The sequence below is a fragment of the Bos taurus genome, chromosome 8 (genome assembly GCF_002263795.3).
Source record: "Bos taurus isolate L1 Dominette 01449 registration number 42190680 breed Hereford chromosome 8, ARS-UCD2.0, whole genome shotgun sequence".
NCBI lineage: Eukaryota > Metazoa > Chordata > Mammalia > Artiodactyla > Bovidae > Bos > Bos taurus.
In genome coordinates this window covers 75,033,154-75,055,686 of record NC_037335.1, presented here as the reverse complement: position 1 = coordinate 75,055,686, position 22,533 = coordinate 75,033,154, and the positions used below count along the sequence as shown (strand labels likewise).

General features: G+C 41.8%; 1 protein-coding gene across 1 annotated transcript; it reads right to left on the bottom strand.

The window, feature by feature from the left end:
- Positions 1-8,574: 8,574 nt before the first annotated feature.
- Positions 8,575-22,495, bottom strand: CHMP5 (charged multivesicular body protein 5). Its single transcript, NM_001034682.2, is given in 8 exon segments — positions 8,575-9,273; positions 10,412-10,524; positions 12,889-12,997; positions 17,317-17,388; positions 17,518-17,611; positions 20,013-20,059; positions 21,452-21,556; positions 22,396-22,495. Coding segments are annotated over 8 exon segments (660 nt in total). The 5' UTR covers positions 22,465-22,495; the 3' UTR covers positions 8,575-9,222.
- Positions 22,496-22,533: the final 38 nt, after the last annotated feature.

Below are 22,533 nucleotides of genomic sequence, written 5' to 3'. Positions count from 1 at the left end.
GTATGTTTTGTCGGTTTTAGACATTTCAATTGCCTTCTCTTACATCCATTAATTTATTCCTTTATTGAACATAAATCCTTAATTTTGACAGTTCATCAAAAACCTTACTGTCCCCTACAGAAATTACCAGTTGTATTAGTCCAAGTCAGGTAGAAGGAAGGAATCATACAGTAATTTGATCAGGGAAGGTTTCATTTAATTTTTTTTGAAGACTTTGTCCAGTGAAAATCATCCCAGAGCTGAGGTGCAGACTTGGTTAGAAGGGATGTGCCTGTGATGCCTAGATAGGGAAGCTGCTGTGGTGCTGCATGGAAGTGGTCAGAAATCTACCTTATATGGTGCTGGGGAAAGCCATTCATGGGGAGGTGTTTCACAAGAGGCACTCTCCTAGAAACCACTTGAGGAGGGTGCCAGGAGAAGTTGCTGGCTTTTGACCACTATACACTGAAGAACCAGGTACAGGAACCAGACGCTGGGGAAGCTGCCCACAGCACCTTAGCCTGTCCAACCCTATCTCTCTATTTCCCTCTACTGACAAAGCTTAATACCTGCCAGCTGGTAAAGGATAAATATTTAAAGTGCCCAAATCCATTCCACAGAGCAGGCAAAAAGGATAAATTTGGAACTGAAGGTCAATAGTTCATAACTGGCATACTAGAGAACCCACTCATTATTCCCCAAACTCGTAAACAAATGGAAGTAAGCAAGCATTTATCTTGCCTTTCCTATACAGACACTGCTTCGCACAACATACAAAGTTAGGACAAGCAACGAAAGCAATACTCAGATGGAAATTTATAGCTATAAATACTTACATTAAAAAAGATATCCAAACAATGGGAAATTACTCTGCACTAAATAGAAACGAGTAATCACGCCATGAAAAACACATAGAGGAAACTTAAATGCAAATAATAAGTGAAAGAAGGCAATGTGAAAAAGCACATACTGTATGTTTTCCACGATTACATATGACATTCTGGAAAAGGCAAAACTATGGAGACAGTGGGAAAAAAAAAAAGCAGTGGTTTCCAGGTATTAGAGGGCAGGAAAGGATGAAGAGACAGAGCACAGAGAATGTTTAGGGAAGAGAAATAATTCTGCATGGTACTATAACAGTGGATACATTGTCAAAACCAATAGAGGGTACAACACCAAAAGTAAACTAATGTAAACCATGGACTGAGGGTGATGAGTCAATGTAGGTTCACGGGTGGTAACAAACGTACCCCTCTGGTGCAGGATGTCTATAGTAGGGGGGTTGTGCGTGTGTGGGGACAGGGGCATATACTGGAACTGTCCATACTCCCTGCTCAATTCTGTTGTGAACCTAAACTGCTCTGAAAAAATTTATTAATAAATTAGATCTCAAATCAGAAGCCTAATCTTCTACCTTAAGGATCTAGAAAAAGAAGAGCAAACCAAACCAAAACAAGTACAAGGAAAGAAATAATAAAAGAGCAGGAATTAACGAAATAAATAGAAAAAAACAACAGCAAAAAATCAACAAAGTTGACTCATTAACCAAAAACATAAAAATTGATCAACTTTTAGCTAGACTGACCAAGAAAAACAAAAAAAGAGAAAATTCAAATTACTAAAATTAGGAATAAAAGAAGGGACATTATTCCCCAGCTTATGAAAGTAAAAAGAAGCATAGGTAATACTATGAACAAGTGTATGCTAGCTAATGGGCTTCCCTTGTGGCTCAGATGGTCAAGAATCCACCTGTAATGCAGGAGACCCAGGTTTGATCCCTGGGTGGGGAAGAACCCTGGGAGAAGGGAATGGCTACCCACTCCAGTAGTCTTGCCTGGGAACCCCACTGACAGAAACACAATTGTGTCACACACACACACACACACACACACACACACACACACACACACACACGCTAGCTAATCAGATCACCTAGATGAAAAGAAAAATTCCTAGAAATACACAAACTATCAAAACAGACTCAAAATAAATAAAAAATCTAAAGATACCTATAACAAGTAGAGACTGAGTTGGTAATAATTTTAAAAATGTCCCACAAAAGCTATCCCCAGATAGCTTCTGGGGTAAATTCTACCAAATGTTAAAAAAATTGACACCAATCCTTCAAAAACTCTTCCAAAGAACAGAGGAGAACATAATACTTCCCAACTCATCCTCTGGATGAAAACTCTGCCTTAGGGCAATCATTTATTGCCTATCTCTTTGTTGCAGAAATTTATGGCATCAGACTGCTGAAAACAGGTTCTGCCTAATCAGGCGCCCTTGGGCAGTGGTTCACTGACTACACACAAGAACACCTGGGGAGCTTTTAAAACTTCAGGTGCCTACACTGTATCTAGATGTATTACATGATACATGTCCTGTGGGATAGGACTCAGGCAGCAATAAAACAAACATACAGACAAGCTCCCTAGGTTGGATCCCCGGTCGCCACTAGTCCATGGCCTGTCAGGAACCAGGCCACACAGCAGGAAGTAGCAGCAGGTTAAAACCAAAACTATTCCACCTCCCCCTACCCCCCTCCCCGGAAAAACTGTCTCCCATAAAACCAGTCCCTGGTGCCAAAAAGGTTGGGGACCGCTGCCATAGGTGATATGCTGCTGCTGCTGTTTACTCGCTGTTATGTCTGATTCTTTGCAACCCTACAGACTATAGTCTGCCAGGATCCTCTGTCCATGGAATTCTCCAGGCAAGAATACTGGAGCGGGTTGCCATTTCCTTCTCCAGGGGATCTTCCCAACCCAGGGACTGAACCCGAGTCTCCTGCTTGCCAAGCGGACCCTTTACCACTGAGCCACCATGGAAGCCTGCCTTAAGTGATAAGAGAATGTATAAAAAGAAAACTAAGGGATATGGATAATAAGGGTAGAAGTGCCAAACTTCTCTCTATTGGATCTTCCAATCTCCTCCACCATTGTTAAACTCCCAGAGCTACTAGATTACAATGTAAGGAGACAATCTGCCCTCAATTCTGCTTGTAATGGTTAACAGGTAAGATACTGACAGTGATGCTAATTGGTGGGAACTACAGCAGTGACCACCAGAGGGCCCTCTACCACAGCATTCATCCTCTCCACTTACATAAATTCACTGGGATTGACAAAGACCAGGGCCTTGCTTTTGGTCTTTTCCAGTACTGCAAGAATTAGGAGAATGACAAAGGTGTTAAGGAACCTCTGAAACCGACTCCAGTTCCCCTACTGAGTTTATGATTAACCTCTCTATCCAAAACCTTGTTTCTGTATTGTTCCCTTTGACCTCAATCCTGTGCTAACTGAACACTATTCAACCAGAGTCAGATGACTAAAATTGATGTTGTCGATAACATCATTAACATACAGACTCAGGTTGTTTTTCCAGGGCAAAATGAGCCAATAGACCCCACCGCCCCCACCCCACCAGGTCATGGACCACCAGACCAGAGACTCATAAACCATAGGTATCCTGACTTTTGAAACTACAGTTAAGACCTGTCACAAGGGACTTCCCTGGTGGTCCAGTGCTTAAGATCATGCTTCCTAGATCCCACATGCTATGCAGCACAGCCAAAAAAATGTCACAAAATGATGACTAACCCCAGCTTCTTTGTTCTTCTCCCTTAAAAAGGAACTCAAAGATCAAGCTGGAATGGATCTGAGGCTTGTCTCCCACTCCCTTGCTTGGCCCTGCAATAAACCCTGATTTTGCTGCCAATACCTGCTGTCAGTTTGACTTTCTGTGCCAAGGGCACATGAGCCCATTGCTCACATACAGCTCCAGGGAGGGGAAACTATATCAGCAGAGGTAGGGAATCATGACTGTATGGCAGATTCAGGGGAACTAGAAACAGTTATTAAGAGCATAACAAGCAGATGCTACAGAGAAAATTTTCAGGACTCTTACTAGCAAGTGACAGGAACCCATGTCCAATCAGTTTAAACAGAAAAGGGGGTTTGTTGGCAGAATTCTCAGCTCACAGAACTAAAGGAAGAGCTGCAGAGACTTGGAGCCATCTGAGAATCTCAAGGATCAGAAGTCAGGGCTCAGTGGCATGAGGATTCTTTCATTCTGCCTCTTGGCTACTCTCTAGACTCAATATCTCAAACTTATCAGATTGATATATATATATAGGTAGGTAGGTAGACAGATAGATTTAAAAGGAAGCATTTCCCCTAGTTTCCATTTATAAAATTTGGGAGATGAACTTCAATAGGCAGAGCCTGGTTACAAGACCACTCCTACCAGGGTCCAGCCCTGGTGGATCCAGGGAATTCGAAGGGGGCATGGCGTCGGCAATCAGGAATTAATAGCTTGATTAAGTATTAACTAGAAATATAAAGAGTGATTAAATAGGGATAGCTCAGTGAGAAAATTCAGTGGAGAAAAGAGGCTGAATAACTTGGTTTACGTGGAAAACCAGTAAAATCCCAAGACAAGGAATTTGTGCCACCTATGTAGGCTGCAGGCGTCCTCCCGTTCTCCTGAAGGAGAGGAGACACTAAAGCCTCCCCGGTCAGATCTTAGAAGCCCAGGCAAAATTAGTAGGCTTGGCGAGCCTCCACGCAGCCAGAAGGTGAGAAAAAGAACGACATGGGGAGACCCAGCTTCGGTGAGCAAGGCCCGTAGCTTTATTTTCAACAGGGGCTTTTATACCCTAAGTTGCACATAGAGGATAATAGGGGGTGTGAAATCTTGCAGAGTCAGCAGTCTTTGATTCTTATCGAAACCAGGCTTTCTTTTCTGCAAATTTATCATATACAAATGGTTTAGGTGATTTACATCATCTTCTAGCCAGAAGGCCTGTTAACATTTTATGACTCTGACAAAGGTTTGTCAACCATAAGACTTATTTTCTCTAAGAGTAATTATTTAAAGTTTGGCGCCATCCTCCGAAGGTGTTAGACAAAGTTGCATTCCTATAGGGCAAAGGTGCAGTGGGATTACAACAAAGGAAAGAATTTATTACCTTAAGGGTCTAAAGTTGTTAACACCAAGGCCACTACTTATTTTTTCTACATACCAACTATATTAATTAACACACTTCCAAGGATACAAAACAGGGGATGTGGAAACTTGGCAGCAAGCATTGGCTCAACCATGAAATCTTCTATTAGTTCTATTCTGACAATTTCTAACTCTCCCAGAGGCTCTATACTATTTGAATATCTTAAGCTTCCTGTGCCTCTTGCAGTCGGGAGACTGTAAACAATCATATGCATAGCTGTAGGAGTCTGGGTAAGCCTGTCAGGCAAGTTAGAGAGCCATCTGAGGGGTTTGGATTGAAACACTCCTATTATGCCCAGGAGGCTAATTAGCTAGAGATCTAAGTTGATTTCCTTCAGAGAAAAGGTGGTTGGGGATAGCCCCCCGCTGCCCCCACACCCCCTCCCCGTGACCGTCAGAGGAGTAGGTGAGAGCACAAAGCAGTAAAGTAGGCAGACTCTGGTTTTGGGGGTAGATGCTCGAGAATTTCCAGGGGGACTCCTGAGGCTTGATCCCGCCTTTGCATATGCCAAGCCTCCTTCCTCATGACCTTTGCCATGGGTGGAGTTCCTCATGCTGGCTCCCGGCACACTCCCATAGGAGAGAAATAAAAGTAGGGCTACTCTAATTGGTATTTTCACAATAATCACTCATTTGTAATCAGGGAGGCAGTTCTTTAAATCAGGGGTCCCCAACCTTTGGGATATAACGCCTGATGATCTGAGGTGGAGCTGATGTAATAATAATAGGAATAAAGTGAAAAATAAATGTAATGGACTTGAATCATCCCCCCTACCCCATGCTGTCCGTGGGAAAAAAAAAAAAATTGTCTTCCATCAAACTGGTTTCTGGTGCCAAAAAGGTTGGGGACTGCTACTCTATATGAAAGAGAATTCTGTTCTGAAGAGACTACGCAATAAACCATTACTGAGAGACAGGGGCCAACTCATAGGCAGCTTTTTATGTCTTGTTGGAGGTGTCAGGAACCATGACTTTAAGTAAGAGAATGATATGGTCAGATTTGTATTTTAGAAAGATCAGTACAGCTATGTGTGATGAATGGACTCAGGAAGTGAAATTATGCAAGAGGAGAAAGCAGGTCATTTATTTGGAAAGACTACGTGAGGGGTGTCCAAGCCAAAGACAGCTGCGAGAGGAAAGGAGGGACTGGATTTGAGAAACATAGGCTTCCCTGGTGGCTCAGACAGTAAAGCGTCTGCCTGCAATGTGGGAGACCTAGGTTTGATTCCTGGGTCGGGAAAATCCCCTGGAGAAGGAAATGGCAATCCACTCCAGTACTCTTGCCTGGAAAATCCCATGGACGGAGGACCCTGATAGGCCCCAGTCCATGGGGTGGCAAAGAGTCGGACACGACTGAGCGACTTCACTTTCACTTAAGGGGTTAAAAGCAGGGTTTAATAATTATAATCGAATATGTAGGATGAGGCAAAATGTAGGCATCAAGGACAACTCAAGAGCTTTCTGTTTTGAATGATGGAGGATAATGGTTCCATTAGTTGAGGCACACAAAACGGGAGAGTCAGGTCTGGGGGGAGAGACCATGGGTGTCTTGGCCATTTGAATGTAAAGTGTCTGTGGGCTTCTAGAACATCCAAATAACTGTCAGGCGATAGCTGGATATAAATAGGATTCTGAAACTCCGGGGCAAGACCAGGGATACAAGTATAGATTTGTATAGCCTTCTAAGTCCACAGTTAAAGCCATGAGAATAGTTGAGATTATTATTAAATATAAGTGAGCAGACAAGTATGGTGGATAAAGGCTAGACTCCTGAGGAACACTAACATTACAGGGCTGGAAAGCTGAGGATTTCAGACAGCAGTCTTGGAAGGAATAGTGGAATAGTCAGAACAGGAGAACCACAGAGAGTACCATCACAAAAGCCAAGGGAAGAGTGATTTTGATAGAATGATTGTTCACTGGTATCCAATGTACTAAAGAAGTCTAGCTGGAGGACTAAATATCACTCATTAAAACTGGCAATATATGGGTCAGAGATTGAACAGTGGCAAGATAAGCAATACAGCAGGAATGCGGACTGAGTGTGAGCTCAAAGTAATGAGCTTAACTTGGATGTTAGGTTCTAGGTAGTGGTAGAACATTTAATTAGGAATACCCAGAATTGAAAATAAGAATAAGTAAAGGGGTTGAAGTTAGTGAGTTATTTTGAGTCATTAGTTCATAGGTAATAGTTAAAATCATGGGCATGAGGTATCTCAGGGAAACTATGAAGACTAAGAAGCCCAAGACAGGAACGACAATGGAAGAAATATTTAAAGGGCTGAGTGAGAACTTCTCAGTCAGGAAGCCAAGGAAGGTTTCAAGAAGGTAATGATGAATAGTGTAATGTCTGTGCCACTGGAAGGTTTCTGCAAGTGTGAGGTTGGTGGGGGTGGGAAAGGGTAACATCCGTGTTCCATTCTCACCTATAACAAGACAGTGAAGTTGTGAGAAAGGAGCTGTGACTGTTCTTGGCATCCCTTGGGTTGGTATACTCTGCTGAGCTGGTGTTCAAAAAATGTTTATTGATTTGCTGACACACGAAAGGCTGGTGCAAGTGACATTGTGAAGCCCCCAGCGAGGCTGGCAGAAGGGAGAATGGGTCATTTAAGACCCTGAAATCTGGCGAGAATTTGGACTTGCTGCAGCACTCCAGGCACCTCCCAAAAAAGGAATAAAGCCCCTGGGTTTTGTTTTTTTTTTGGCTGCACAGGATCTTAGTTCCCTGACCAGGGACTGTATCAAGGGCTATGGTAGTGAAAGCTCCGAGTGCTAACCACTGGAGTACCAAGGAACTCCCAACCCCTGTTTTTTTAATGTTAATAATTATTAATTTATTATTAATAATTCCTCATACTGTTAGTAATACCTTTGGCAGTTAACAAAGTACTCAAGACAATTAACTCAATTATTACTCACAAAAGCCTCATGAAGTAAGCATGATTTTACTAGTAAGGAAATAGAAGTTGAGAGGTGTGACAAGGCTACTTAAGAGTTATTAGATGCAGACCCAGGGCCCAAGCCTGGACTGCTCCTTGCTCTTTCCTCTACACCAGGGCCTCATCCTCTGGGATCCAACACTTGATGATCTGAAGTGGAGTTGCTTTACTAATAATAAAAATAAAGGGCACAATAAATAGTGATGCACTGGTAAAGAATCCACCTGCCAATGCAGGAGATGCTAGAAACTCGGGTTCAAATCCTGGGTGTGGAAGATCCCCTGGAGTAGGAGGAAATGGCAACCCATTCCAGTATTCTTTGCCTGGAAAATTCCATAGACAGAGGAGCCTGTTAGGCTACAGTTCATGGGGTTGCAAAGAGTCAGACACGACTGAGTACACATGCATAATAAATATAATGCGCTTGCATCATCCTGAAACCACCCATCCAAGCACCCCAGCCCCCATGGGAAAACTGTCTTCCACCAAACCAATCCCTGGTGTCAAAAAGGCTAGGGATCAACCACAGCACCACAATGCTGCCAGTTAAATTTGATTTCTGTAGTTTTTAAGCTGAATTGACATTAAGATTATATTAAATTTGGTTTCTGTAGTGGAGGTTTCAAGCGGAGGTAGTATTATTAAAATAATATCCTTTTGAAAAATATTTATTGAGTATAAATAAATGTCCTATACATTAAATATCAAGAAATATTCATTACTGATTACAAGTCAGCTGTAATACTGCAGGAACCACAGAATCAAAATATCCACCCATGATACAGTAGTGATAATTCCATTCCAATACTGGACACAGTAATGATTTACTCACAAGACACAAGAAAACTCACCCAGAAAGGCCATCACTTTAACCAACCTATAACACCACAAGAGAAAATGGTTTTGAATCATAATATGGATAGTGCCACCATTCTCATCTTTGCCATCAATTTATCAGGTCAATCTGAGATTGTGGAGATATGCTGTCACAGAACTTAAAAGATTTCCATTTCCTTGGTTTTATTTCAAAATTATTATTAAGGAATTAAGACGGACATATCCAATGATAATTTTAAGTAAGTTAGTCTTTCATAAGAGAAAAGGAATAAAAATTTAGTATAAAGAAAGCCTCCTCCAAGCAACGAGTCTCTTATAGGGAAAAAAAAAAAGTAAAATAATTAACTTTTCCTCCAAGGAAAGGAAAGAAACCTAAATCTGTTATGGCCAACTTGGAAAGATAAATATTCCCCAGTCCTAGAATATGCATTTATTTTACACGATGTACTTGAATGATGCAAGTCTATGAAGCAGGGATCTGTGGCAATCCAAATTCATCCACCAGGACTCCATCCTATGAAAAGAAAGAATTGTTCAGTGTCACTATTCTCCAACTGACTTTAAAAAAAAAACTGATTTCAAACATTTAGTGGTCAAAATTCATTTCCAAGTGGTTAATCAATGAAAACAAAAATCTCACTGAGAAGATGAGAACAACCTTTTTTTCAAGAGAGGTAAAGTAGCAAGTGATAAACCAGGAAAAGAAATGCAAGGGATCAAAAGGGATGACTCTGAAGAGTAAGGGAAGAGTGAGAGAGAGAAATTTAAGAGTAAACCTTGAAAGGGGAGAGGGGGCTGCGAGTATCCAGGAGTTAAGGAGTGTCCAGAGTAAAGGCTGCGGAGTGAGCACTTGCCTCCAGATTCCCACTTTCACTCTGGTCCCTAAAGTGAACCAATATCTTTTGTAGCCTCACCAATCCTCAAAGGAGTGGTACCCCAGGACAGGAGTCACTGCCATATCATACTTTACTACAGACTTCTAGGAGTGACTGGGCATCCCTGGTAGCTCAGACAGAATCAGCCTGCAATGCAGGAGGACCCAGCTTTGACCCCTGGATCAGGAAGATCCTCTGGAGAAGGGAATGGCAACCCATTCCAGTATTCTTGCCTGGAGAATCCCATGGACAGAGGAGCCTGGTGGGCCATAGTCCATGGGGTCGCAAAGAGTCAAACATGACTGAGCGAGCGACTAAGCATGCACCCACAGGCAGACTATCAATTCAGAAACCATAGCTCAATAGCGCATTTAAATCAGGAATCTGTGATCTTCTAAACATGGAAATAACATACATGCTTCAGGAACCTGTTACCAGGGATTTAAAAAGATGTGCTATGGTAGTGTTAATAAAAACTATTTCAGGAATGCTGAGAAAAAACAACATATGCACCTGGCACCTTGAAGTCAGAGTGGTGTGGATGCATGGGCAGTAGAAAAAGATTAAGACAACTCCAGGCTCAAGGAGGAACGGGGGGTAAAGCAGGGGAAGACTAACCCCAGTCCATTGTAGGAAAACTGGGCTTTAAAGGGTTCCCAAAATAATGACAGAGTCTCTCCTTGTTCTTACTTAATACCTTTTAGATTCCCAGGCTGATGATTAGGCATAAAGTCTTTACCATTTTGCACAGAAAATATGAACAGAAAAAGCTTTCACCTTGTTCTTCGTGTCAGTGGGAACACCTTCTGGAATTGCGGGTGCAGCTGCTGCTTCATCCAAATAAGAACTGTCTTCATCGGCCAGAAGCTCATCGCCCAGTGCATCCAACTCTAAGTTGAAACAATCAACATTTCAAAAAAATGTAAGCAAAAAAATTGGAGGCTAGGGATGACTTCCCTGGTGGCCCAGTGGTTAAGAAATTCGTCTGCCAATGCAGAGGACATGGGTTTGATCCCTGGTCTCAGAACTAAGATTCCACATGCCACAGGGCAACTAAGCCAATGTGCCACAACTACTGAGCCCACGTGACTGGCAGTGAGAAGCCACCACAATGAGAAGCCCGTGCGCCACAACTAGAGTAGCTCCTGTTCAGTACAATGAGAAAGCCCGCACTCAGCAATGAAGAGCCTGTGCGCTGCAATGAAGACCCAGTGCAGCCAAAAAAAATTTCTTTCATTAAAAAAATAAATAAATAATTTAAGAAAAAGAAAATTGGCAGTTAATGTTAAGAAGTCAGCCAAATTATTTGAAATAAGATGAAAATTTAAAAACAGAGAAGGGATTATTAATTTCTATTTTCAAAATAAAAGATGGCTATTTCAAGGAAACTGGGGTGGTAAAAGTCCATGAAAAACAAAAATTAAAACAACTATTTCCCACAGGTTTATAAAGCCCTAGTATTCATGAGAAGACTGTATAGTTATTAGTACGCCAATTCAAATTAGAAAATCCTGACAATACAAATGTAAAAAATTATTTTCCATTTACTGATGAAAACAGCCAGTGAGAGAAGGCATGAGATTGTTGTAAAAGGAATGACCATGACATGAGATCAGGCTTTAAAAGTAAGTCTATGGCAAAGTTGGAAGTGACCAGGGGGAATAGCAATAGCAGGCAGAAACTCATCAGAGGAAACTCAAGATGAGAAATATGAAAACAGAAATAAACGGGGTAGGGAGGAGAGAAGGGGCAGGGGAGGTTATAGTTAAAACAAGAACATGGAGATAAAGTAGTAGTAATGGGACAGGACAATCATCCAACAGAAAACCCAGTTACTCATGCTAGAAACTGACAAACATCTTTGACATCTCCCTCTATTTCTGCTGCTGCTGCTGCTAAGTTGCTTCAGTCGTGTCCGACTCTGTGTGACCCCATAGATGGCAGGCCACCAGGCTCCCCCGTCCCTGGGATTCTCCAGGCAAGAACACTGGAATGGGTTGCCATTTCCTTCTCCAATGCATGAAAGTGAAAAGTGAAAGTGAAGTCACTCAGTCATGTCCGACCCCTATCGACCCCATGGACTGCAGCCCACCAGGCCCCTCCGTCCATGGGATTTTCCAGGTAAGAGTACTGGAGTGGGTTGCCATTGCCTTCTCCGCCCTCTCTCTCTACATCCAATCAATCAATCAATCATTAGGTCCTGTCCATTCAACCTTCTAAAATTTCTTCAGTATGTCCATTTCTCCCTGTCTCTGCTGCCACCGCCTTAGTTTCAGGCACCATTATGTCTTAAATGGACTACAGCAACAGTTTCTAAACAACTCTCCGTGAGGCCACTTCTTAACAACCCCTTCCACTTCATCTTGCTGCTGCTGCTGCTGCTGTAAGTCGCTTCAGTCGTGTCCGACTCTGTGCGACCCCATAGACGGCAGCCCACCAGGCTCCCCCGTCCCTGGGATTCTCCAGGCAAGAACACTGGAGTGGGCTGCCATTTCCTTCTCCAGTGCATGAAAGGGAAAAGTGAAAGGGAAGTCGCTCAGCGGTATCTGACTTTGAGACTTCATGGACTGCAGCCTACCAGGCTCCTCTGTCCATGGGATTTTCCAGGCATGAGTACTGGAGTGGGGTGCCATCGCCTTCTCCTAACCTCTGCTAATCCTTCAGGTCGTATGCCGTCCCTGACTCCCAAATAGGTTGGATTCCTCTATGTTCCTATGGTACCCCATACTACTTCTTCCCATCAGTCTGTGCTCTTATAACTCATGCAGTTTCTTACTAGAAACTAGAGGAGAAGGTTCAGGAGTGCAGGGATGATGTTTGTTTTCTTCAATGCTGAATCCCCAGCATCTAACACAGGGCCTGGCATATAGTAACTGATGCACACCAAGTATCAGTATCTGCCAACTACTGTTTCTTGATCGGCTTTACTGTTCTGAGGAAGAGGACTCACGCAGGAAAATGACGAGAAAAAAATCAAAAGGAAAATGGCAGGGAATGACAGTGTTTGGTTACCAAGCATCAGGTCAGCAGAGGCCTTTGCCCGGATGTTCCTTCAGAGCTTGTCCACCTCAGAGTTGGTGAGGTATGCCAGTCTGATTGGCTGCCACCCAAGCTCTGTGCCCAGAGCCTGTACCATAGACAAACTTTCAGGGGACCCTCATAGAAATTTTCTCTATTGCTTAGGAGAAAAGATCCCTAACAGTTGTTCCTTTCAGAAGCTAAGCTACATATACTTTGCTTTTCCTATAACTTACCTGCTTCGAGGTCATCTTCATCTAATTCTGGGGTGCCGTAACTACGACTCAGTGCTTCTTGGATTTCATTTGCATCTTCCATCATATCCTCTAGCTGGTCTTGTAGATCCTACAAAAATATATATGACAGGATTTTTATTCAATTCTTACCATTTTTCTTTAACTACCCCCTGTCTCTATTCTCTCCCCTGAATCTTAGAAATAAGCCATGGACCACATAACCGTCCCCTATTTTTGGTGGTAAAAACGTAAACTTGAAAAATAAAGAACAGAACTACTAACCTCGCATTTGAATTTAAGATGCTTCGTGGAAAATCAAACTGCTATTGCAAGAAGAGATGCCCATCTCTCTCTTTAGAGAAAGTTTGCTTGAAACAGGAAATCAAGCAACATTTATACTATCAAAAATCTTCAAGTTAAGAGGAAAGAGGGTAACTGATACAAGCAAATCATGCTTCTCGAGTCAGCCAAAAACTGACTGCACTGTGGAGGGCAAGGAAGCAGTAGCAGAAACAACTGGATAGTACAAAAAGTTGTACTGGGCCCACCCTACATGGCGAAACAGAAGTGGATTCAGGATAGGCTGGATATCTGAGACAAGGCTGGTGAAAAAAATTGACTGAGGGCATAAATTATCTGGGAATAATCTGTCTGTACTTAACTAGGAAACTACTAAAGGGCCACAAAGAATGTAAAACCCATTTGAGAAGTGGTCCAGCATAATAAAGGGCAGTTAGTACAATGCTAAGAAGAGCAGACTGTGGTTAAACATAACCAAGCTAAAGTTTTATTCAACATTCAAAAGTTTTATTTCATATTCAATAAAAAGTCTCTTAGGCTTAATTTGCTCATCTATAAAGTGAGGTTATTAATAGCCATTCTTCATAAGTAATGATTTATTGTAATAACATATGTCATAATATGTGTCAAACACTAAACACTTAATATTATATATTGTCTGTTAAGGATGTGCAGAACAATGTTTTTCATATGCTGAAAATTCCACACAGAGGGGAATGGACTCTTGCTGATAATGCAGAGGTTCTAAATCAACACTGCTTATTCTTCAGAATTTCCAGAGCAATGCAAAACATTTAAAAAACTCCTTCTTCACCCCCAAATTAGAGGTTAGTTTTTCCATATAAAGGTTAGAAAATAAAATGGAAGAAAATACTTTTTTAAAAAGAAAATGCTTTCTGTTTCCAAGTACCAAACTACCACATTGCATATACTTTAACAGTCTGCTACACAGAGCAGCACTGGCTGAAACAGTAATTAAGAGGGTGAAAATAACATAACTAATCAAGTTGAACTTATTTTAGACTTTTACATATCAAGGTAAGTCACCCAAAATTTCAGAGTGATCTGAAATTTTTTATATCTAATAGGATCTTATAATCCTATTAGAAAGAGTAGGATTTCTAGCAAGAGATTCCAGGATAGGCACAGGAAAAAAATCATCACAAAGAATTAGCAGGTTCAATTCTGCAAAAACAAAAGCAATGCAAAACAAATACAAGCACTAGACTGGACCACAGAAACTGGGAAATAAAAAAGAAATAGGAGAACACACATGTAGAGGCAAAGTTTTAAAATGAGCACTGCTGCTGCTGTTGCTAAGTCGCATTAGTCATGTCCGACTCTGTGCAACCCCATAGACGGCAGCCCATCAGGCTCCTCCCCTGGGATTCTCCAGGCAAGAATACTGGAGTGGGTTGCCATTTCCTTCTCCAAAATGAGCGCTAGAAAACAATAAAAATGCTTTTCAAGTAAAATATTTTAGGAAAACAAATGGGATTCAAACTATCCAGCCCAGTCAAAGACACACACCCAAACACATCAAAAAAGTTAAGAAAGAACCGGGCTCTCCACCTATTATGCAAGCAAGTCTATTAGGGCAGGGGTCCCCAACCCTCAGGCTACAGACTAGTACTGGTCCATGGCCTGTTAGGAACTGGGCCTCACAGTAGGTGAGCTGTGAGTAAGCGACGTTTCATCTGTATTTTTAGTTGTTCCCCATCACTCACTTTACTGCCTGAGCTCTACCTCCTGTCAGATCAGTGGCAGCAGCATTAGATTCTCATAGGAGCATGAACCCTACTGTGAACGGTGCATGCAAGGGATCTAGGTTGCACGCTCCTTATAAGAATCTAATGCCTGATGATCTGAGGTAGAGCTAAGGTGGTGACACTAGGGCTGGCGAGTGGCTTCAAATACAGAGTATCATTAGCAGAGAAGTTTGACTGCACAAAGACCATAATAAATCAATTGCTTGCAGACTCATATCAAAACCCCCAGATGAGCCATCTAAAAGTTGCAGGAAACAAGCTCAGGGCTCCCATGGATTCTGCATTATGGTGAGCTGTATAATTATTTCATCATAGATTGCAATGTAATAATAGGAATCAAGTGCACAATAAATGTAATGTGCTTGTATCATCCTGAACCCACTGCCCACCCCATAGTCTGTGGAAAAACTGTCTTCCACAAAACTGGTCCCTAGTGCCAAAAAGGTTGGGGACCACTGTATTAGGGGACAGGAGAAGGAAAACCAGGTGGGGAGACAGCCAGACAACCACAAGTGAAAGATGAAGAAACATAGAGAAAACCAAAAATACCAAAATTTCTATTTTGTTCATTAAACAGCACTAATTAAAACACAAGGAACCCTGAAAGTAGAAAATAAAATTCAGTTCACTGTGTTTGATTATCAAATAATATGATACAAATAAGGCAAGCATACTCAGAACATTTTTCTCAGTGAATCTCTGTCACTAAGCCTAAATTCTTGGAAGCAGAAACTGGTGGAGGATTAGAGAGGGTCCCAGCATTAGTATAAGGAGGGGTGCTGGAAAACAGCAAGATAGGAAGAACACCTTCACTTAAGACTGGAACTATCAGGGAACACTGTGCAGAAGCAGTAAGATGCTGGAGACACAATAAGAACTCAACTAACAAACCCTGATTAAATGGGGCAAAACCGCTTTATGGCACTGAATAGCCTCTCCTTCATTTGTTCACCAACCATTAAGTAAACTGAAGGCCAGGCACTGTTTGGGGCACTTGGGAATAAACTTCGGAATAGTGAACAAAACTGAGTCCCTGCCCTCTTAGAAAGAGACATTCTACTTAGTGTTTAGGGGGAAAGACCACTATCATTATGTGCAGAAACGCCTTCTCCTCTGACCATCACCACTCCCTCTGCTAATCCTGTCTGCCATCTGGGCTGCTCAACTGACAGAGTTAAGAGATGCCAAGCTCCTAGGGCTCGCCACCCTAGCTAAAACAGGATCTCCAAAAAGAAATGCTAATTTTAGGGACATTATTATTAAAAACCTAAAGAGATGGGGGGAGGTGATTAAGAGGCACAAATTACTATGTATAAAATAAATAAGCTATAAGGATATATTGCACAACACAGGGAACAGTCAATATTTTACAATAACTATAAATGAAATATAACCTTAAAATAAGAAGATGACTAAGTTCTGGGGATCTAAAGTACAGTATGGTGGCTATATTTAACAATACTTGAAAGTTGCTAGGAAAGTAAGCCTTAAATATTCTCATCACAAAAGCAATAGTAATTATGTGAGGTGATCTTACAGTGGTAACCATTTCACTATGTATTTCAAATCACCCCCACGGTACACCTTCAACTTACACTATATTCTATAGCAAGTGTATCTCAATAAATCTGGGGGTGGGGGTGGGCAGGGAATCTAGAGAGAATTACTAGAAAAGGGAACCAATTCTATACCAAGAACCATGCTAAGCATTTTATATATATTGTCAATATACATATTGTCCCAAGTGTTACTTGGGGACAATCCTGGGAGATGAACAGCAACATCACTACTTTATAATTGAGGCAACAAGACTAAAAATCATTAAATGAGTTAGTAGTAAAAGGAAACTGGGCGTTTATTCACTGGGTGTTTATTATGTGCCAGGCATTGTGCACTTAGATACACCAGATCATTTATTTCACCCTCATAATAACTAGAGAATCCTGTGGACAGAGGAGCCTGGTGGGCTGCTGTCCATAGGGTCGCATAGAGTCGGACACGACTGAAACGACAGAATGCATGCATACATTGGAGAAGGAAATGGCAACCCACTCCAGTATTCTTGCCTGGAGAATCCCAGGGACGCAGGAGCCTGGTGGGCTGCCGTCTATGGGGTCGCACAGAGTTGGACATGACTGAAGTGATTTAGCACCAGCAGCAGCAGCATAATAACTGCATGTGGTATTAGGATCCTTAGGTTAACAGTGAGGACCTTTGACGCTTTCCCAAAGTTACTCCATTAGTAAACGGGAGGCCCAAGATTCCATCCCTCTCCTGGGCTCTTCCCATCACATACACATTCATTTGGGTGCTTTGAGAAACCAGTGTACATTCTTACAGAAACCAGCACACATCTCACCTCAATCTGGTCAATTTTCACTTGCTTGTATGCTTTCTTCATTTCCTTTACTCCCAATTTCATAGCATCAACCTAAAAAAAGCAAAGAGAACATACCATTTCTTGGCCATGATGGTTAACTGTCTTTTAGAAACTACAGGAAAAAGAGCACAGGAGTACAAAAATAAAATGACACCGTGGGAAAAAGTGCTTTGGGAGTACCGTGGTCTTGGTGTCCTTCAAGGACTGGATGGTGTAGTTGGCTTGCTCCATATTAAATGACTGTTGGGCGAGATTGTCCCGCTGTTGCTCGTACCTTTTCAGAGTCAAATGAAAACGGTAATGTGAGGCAGATAGAACTCTTCAGGAAAAAAGTATCTTTAATGCTAGATAAAAGAATCTTCTTAAAGACAACAACAAACCTTAACAAACACACAGAAAAAATGAGAAAAACAATTCAATCCATCTTAAACAAACATCATTTGACGTTCCTCCAATTTTCTTCCTTGGAATGTTCTGTAACTATAACACTATTTTCCACTTAACATTATTACTGCTGTTTTCTACATTGCTAAGAATATATGTTTTAATATATGTTTTTATGTTTTAGATTATTTCCAATGTTAAATTCTCAGAAGTGGAATTCTTAGGGGGAAGGAGCAAGACTATATTTAAGATTCTTCATATATACAGTGAAACTTTTTCCAGTAGACTGAACTGCTTGAGGACTGGTATTGTATTTTATTAATCTTGTATCCATAAATAGGTAATCTATCTAACCTAATATATTGCCTGGCACTCCAACTATTTTTTTTTAATGAAGTTTTATATCAACTGATAATACTATCTCAAAGACTTACATCACTATACTCTTTATACAGTATTTGAAAACCATCTAACCATTCAAGCAGAAGAAAAATGATCAATGATGCAGGCAAATGGTGGTGGAATATTATCACACCATTAAAAAAATATGTTTCCAAAAAATATTTAGAGGGACAAAAATACTTGTGATACAACATTAAGTAAAAAGGATAACTGATATAATACATGCCATTTGTTTTCTTCTAAAAGATTATATGCACATATGCCATGTATGCACAAGCAGAGAAAGAAATTAACATTTTAAAGGTGGTTATTTCTGGCAATAGGAATCTTGGTGAATTTTCTTTTCTTCTACTCATGTTTAAGTACTTGCCAAGTTTCCACAATGAACATGTATTCTTTTATCAAAAAAAAAAAAAAGCTACTTAAACATTGCAATGCTGGACTTCCCTGGTGGCCCAGTGGATAAGAATCCACCTGCCAATGCAGGGGACTTAGGTTTAAAATCTGATCCGGGAAGATCCCACATGTTGTGAAGCAACTAAGCCCATGCACCACAAGAACTGAGTCACTACTCTAGAACCTGCGAGCTGAAACTACTGAGTCTTCATGCCTCGAGCCTGTGCTCCACAACAAGAGAAGCCACTGCAGTGAGAAGCCCACACGCTGCCACTGCAGTGAGAAGCCCACACGCTGCACGGAAGAGCAGCCCCCACTCTCCACAACTAGAGAAAGCCCACACAAAGTAACAAAGACCTTTTTGGTGTTTGTTTTATTATTTATTTTTGGTGCAGCCAAAAATAAATTTTATTTTTTTTTATAAAAATTTTTAAATTAAAAAATTGCGATGCTACCAATTTAGGAGGTAACAGTTTTACTACACACTTTCATTGCTCTAGCCATCATAATTTTCTTTTTATAACTCTGTCTAATCTAAAAGGAGTAAGATGGTATCTGATGTTTTATAAGAAGTCATTTTGTAAACAAGAATAGAGATACCAATATCTTTCTGCTCTTTATCAGCTGATTCCACCTGACCTCTGCACTCCTGCAGAAGGTCTCATCAGCTGGAGAGCCCACAAGGTTAAGAACCAAAGATAATGTTGGGTTTCTGCTCAAACACTGGGACATAGTCACCTAAAACAAATTAAGGACTGCTAAATCTTCTGAAAGGAGGGAACAAATATTTAGGTTTCCCAATTTTACAGGCAAACAAATGAAATTTTAAAAGGCACATTCTAATTACATAAATGGGAGAATCAAACTCTACAGATCTGGGAAGTCTATACAGAAGCCACTAGACATACATGGCTACTTAAATTGTTAAAATTAAATAAAACTGGACCTTGAGTTCCTTAGTCATACTAGCCATGTTTCAAGTGCTCAATAAGCACACATAGCTAACAGCTATTGTACTGACGAGCACAGATAGAAAACATCTCCCACCACAGCAAAAAGTTCTATTTAAATGGACAATGGTGCAACAGATGTTGCTGAACATGCAGGGGGAGAAATTCTAGTTAAGTGTATGTGTAAATGAAATTTGCAGTTAACTGAAGAATGCTTATAAAGCGGTGCATACATGCTAAGTCGCTTCAGCTGTGTCCAACTCTTTGCGACCTTATGGACTGCAGCCTGCCAGGCTCCTCTGTACCTGGGATTCTCCAGACAAGGATACTGCAGTGAGTTGCTGTGCCCTCCTCCAGGGGATCTTCCCAACCCAGGAATTGAACCCCCATTTCTTATGTCTACCTCTCTGGCAGGTGGGTCCTTTACTACCGTGCCACTTGGGAAGCCCTTATAAAATGGTATGAAAATTTAAAGGAATGGAAGACCATTTCCCTTTTGGTTAAACCTGTTAGAGGAAAGGAGATTATACTTATAGAACTTACATCCGCTTTTGCTTTAAAACCCGCAAGGCTTTCTGCTTGACCATATTCTAGGAAGAAAAATAGATTTTAATGAATGGAAGTAGAAAATATACAAATAGTCAAAGAAACCTCCCATATCCTCAAACTCACATACCTACTTCCTCTCATCTTCAAAGCAGTAGACATGTGGCTCCCAGACTGTTTACCCCCCCAAGCAGGCTCTAAGCTCCAGCCCACCTCAGTCTTTTCACCCAACAACTCAGTACATTCCCTTTTCTAGGGCATATTATTTCTACTCCAAGAGGGCCAATTTTGTATATTCAGGTGCCTTAGAGAGATTCCAAATTTGGACAGTCTGCTATCCACTCAAACTCACCATGCCCAATCTCTTCAACCTGCTATCATCTTGGAAATGACTAACAACGGCCTCACCAGTCTCTCATTTCTCTAGGCTGAAAACTGTTACACCGACCTTACCTTTCCTCTCCTGTTATCTCCTCATGCACTGTCATTGTGTTAGATTTCCGAACTCACTTTCAAATTGATTCCTCTCATGTCATTCTCATGACTACCACCACGGTTTAGGCTTTCATCTCCTCAAGCCTAGGTGGGCTGTCCTGCCTCTGGTTACTCTTCACTTCATGCCATCCAACTACAATGGCAGAGAAAATCCTCTGATCACTTCGCTTTCTATACTGTTTCATACATCACTTTGTCTCCTCCAATGAAGACGGAAAAGCAGGTATTATTACTTCACAGATGATAATAATACCTAACATTTACTGACTGTTTCTATGTACTAGACATAGTGCTATGGATTACCTTGACATAGGTTGCATGAATTACCTTGTTCAATCTCACACTATAAAGTAGATATTATCCTCTTTTTACAGATTGGAAAACTGAGGTTGAGTGATGCTAAGTAACTTGCTCTCACTTAAATGCTTAATAAGTTACAGAGATGGGGTGGGGGGAAAAAAGCAGCTCAAATCCATGCACTTACATACACCACTCTATGTTTCTTCCTAACAGAAGAAGAAAGGAAGAAATTAAGTGACTTTATAAAGGTCACAGCTAGTAGGTAGTGATGGTATTAATAGAATACTAGTACTTTTCCCCAACATGCTATTCCTTAACCATCTATTATAGTTACCTAACCTGACCAGCCAAGCAACTCATTAGTCTGAGCAGGCCCAGCCTGTCCAGATTGCCACCTTCTCAGTAGAATATGCTAATTCCCACATACATGTTTCTGGGTGTGATCAACATCTCTCCACCAGGTCAAGCCCCAGTTTTCCTCTCATGTCTCCTCCCTGAAGGACACACCATCACATATGTTTTCCCTTTACCAGACTGTGAGCATCTCTTCTATATTTCTCACCAGCCCTTACCACCAGGCTCTACTTCCACAGGTACTCAAATCAAGGTGTCACAACTTCTGCAGGAGCTGTCTACCTTACCTTTGCAGGTCCCTCCCTCATCTTCTTGATCTGATCCTTATACTTCACTAGTTCAGCATCCAGCCGAGAAATCTTCTTGTCAATGGATTCTGCTCTGCTGTCCACCTTCAGCGGAAAAACATAAAAGGCAGTAGTAGTTACTGCAATACACTGACATGAAAAGTGGTAGGAGAGGAAAGAATATAGAGGAAGAAAGGAAAAACAAGAGCATATGGTGATGGTTGAAAACAGCAATTCCTAATTGTGGGGAGGCGGGATTCTCAGAAATCCTGGGGGGCGGGGTTTAAACTATTCCACCCCGCTAGATTCTAATATTCCAGGGGCGTATTCAAGTATTTGAGCAGAAAAAGAATTTGAGAATCACTCGACTGAGTCGAAATTTCCCAAGAATTGGAGACTAGGCCAGCAGAGTGCTCAATCAGAAAGTGTGTGAAATGAGTTACTGCCCAATGGACCTCGGCTAGGGCTGTAGAGCTAACGCTATTCACTTGGATAAAAGGTGGTGGCCTAATGACAGGGGCTAGAGTTCTGAATTTTGTGTAACAGATCCAGGATTGGGTTACAGATATACTGAGCTAGGACATCAAGCCGAGATTCCTGACGTCGGAGAAGGATGAGGGACGGAAGAGGAGGGAGGAGTAGGGCTGGATGAGGTGGGAAGGGTGTCTGGGCCTATGGCTGGTCGGGGTGACCAGGTAAGTTAACAGCGAGTGGACGCGGCGCTGAGCACCAGAGGGGGTGGGGCGCAAGTAGGGTTAAGCAATGATGGGTTAGGGGTCCCTGGTTTGTGGCGTCAGCAATGACTTGGTAACAGGAACGAAAGTGGGGTGGAGAGAGCTAAGGTGTAATGGGCCTGGGAGCCAGGAATCGACGCCGAAGTCGGGGGTGGACGGGTTAAGGGGTGTCGGGGTTCCTGAGCCTAATTAGCAAGTCTAAGTGCCCACCGTGCCAATGCAGTCAGTCAAGCTGGGCGGCGGAGCCTTGGGTTTCGCTTTCCCGAAGAATCGGTTCATCTTGGGCGGCCGCTAGGAAAACCTAAACACTGGAGCAAAACCAGAAACGGAAGCAGAGTCACCTCCCTC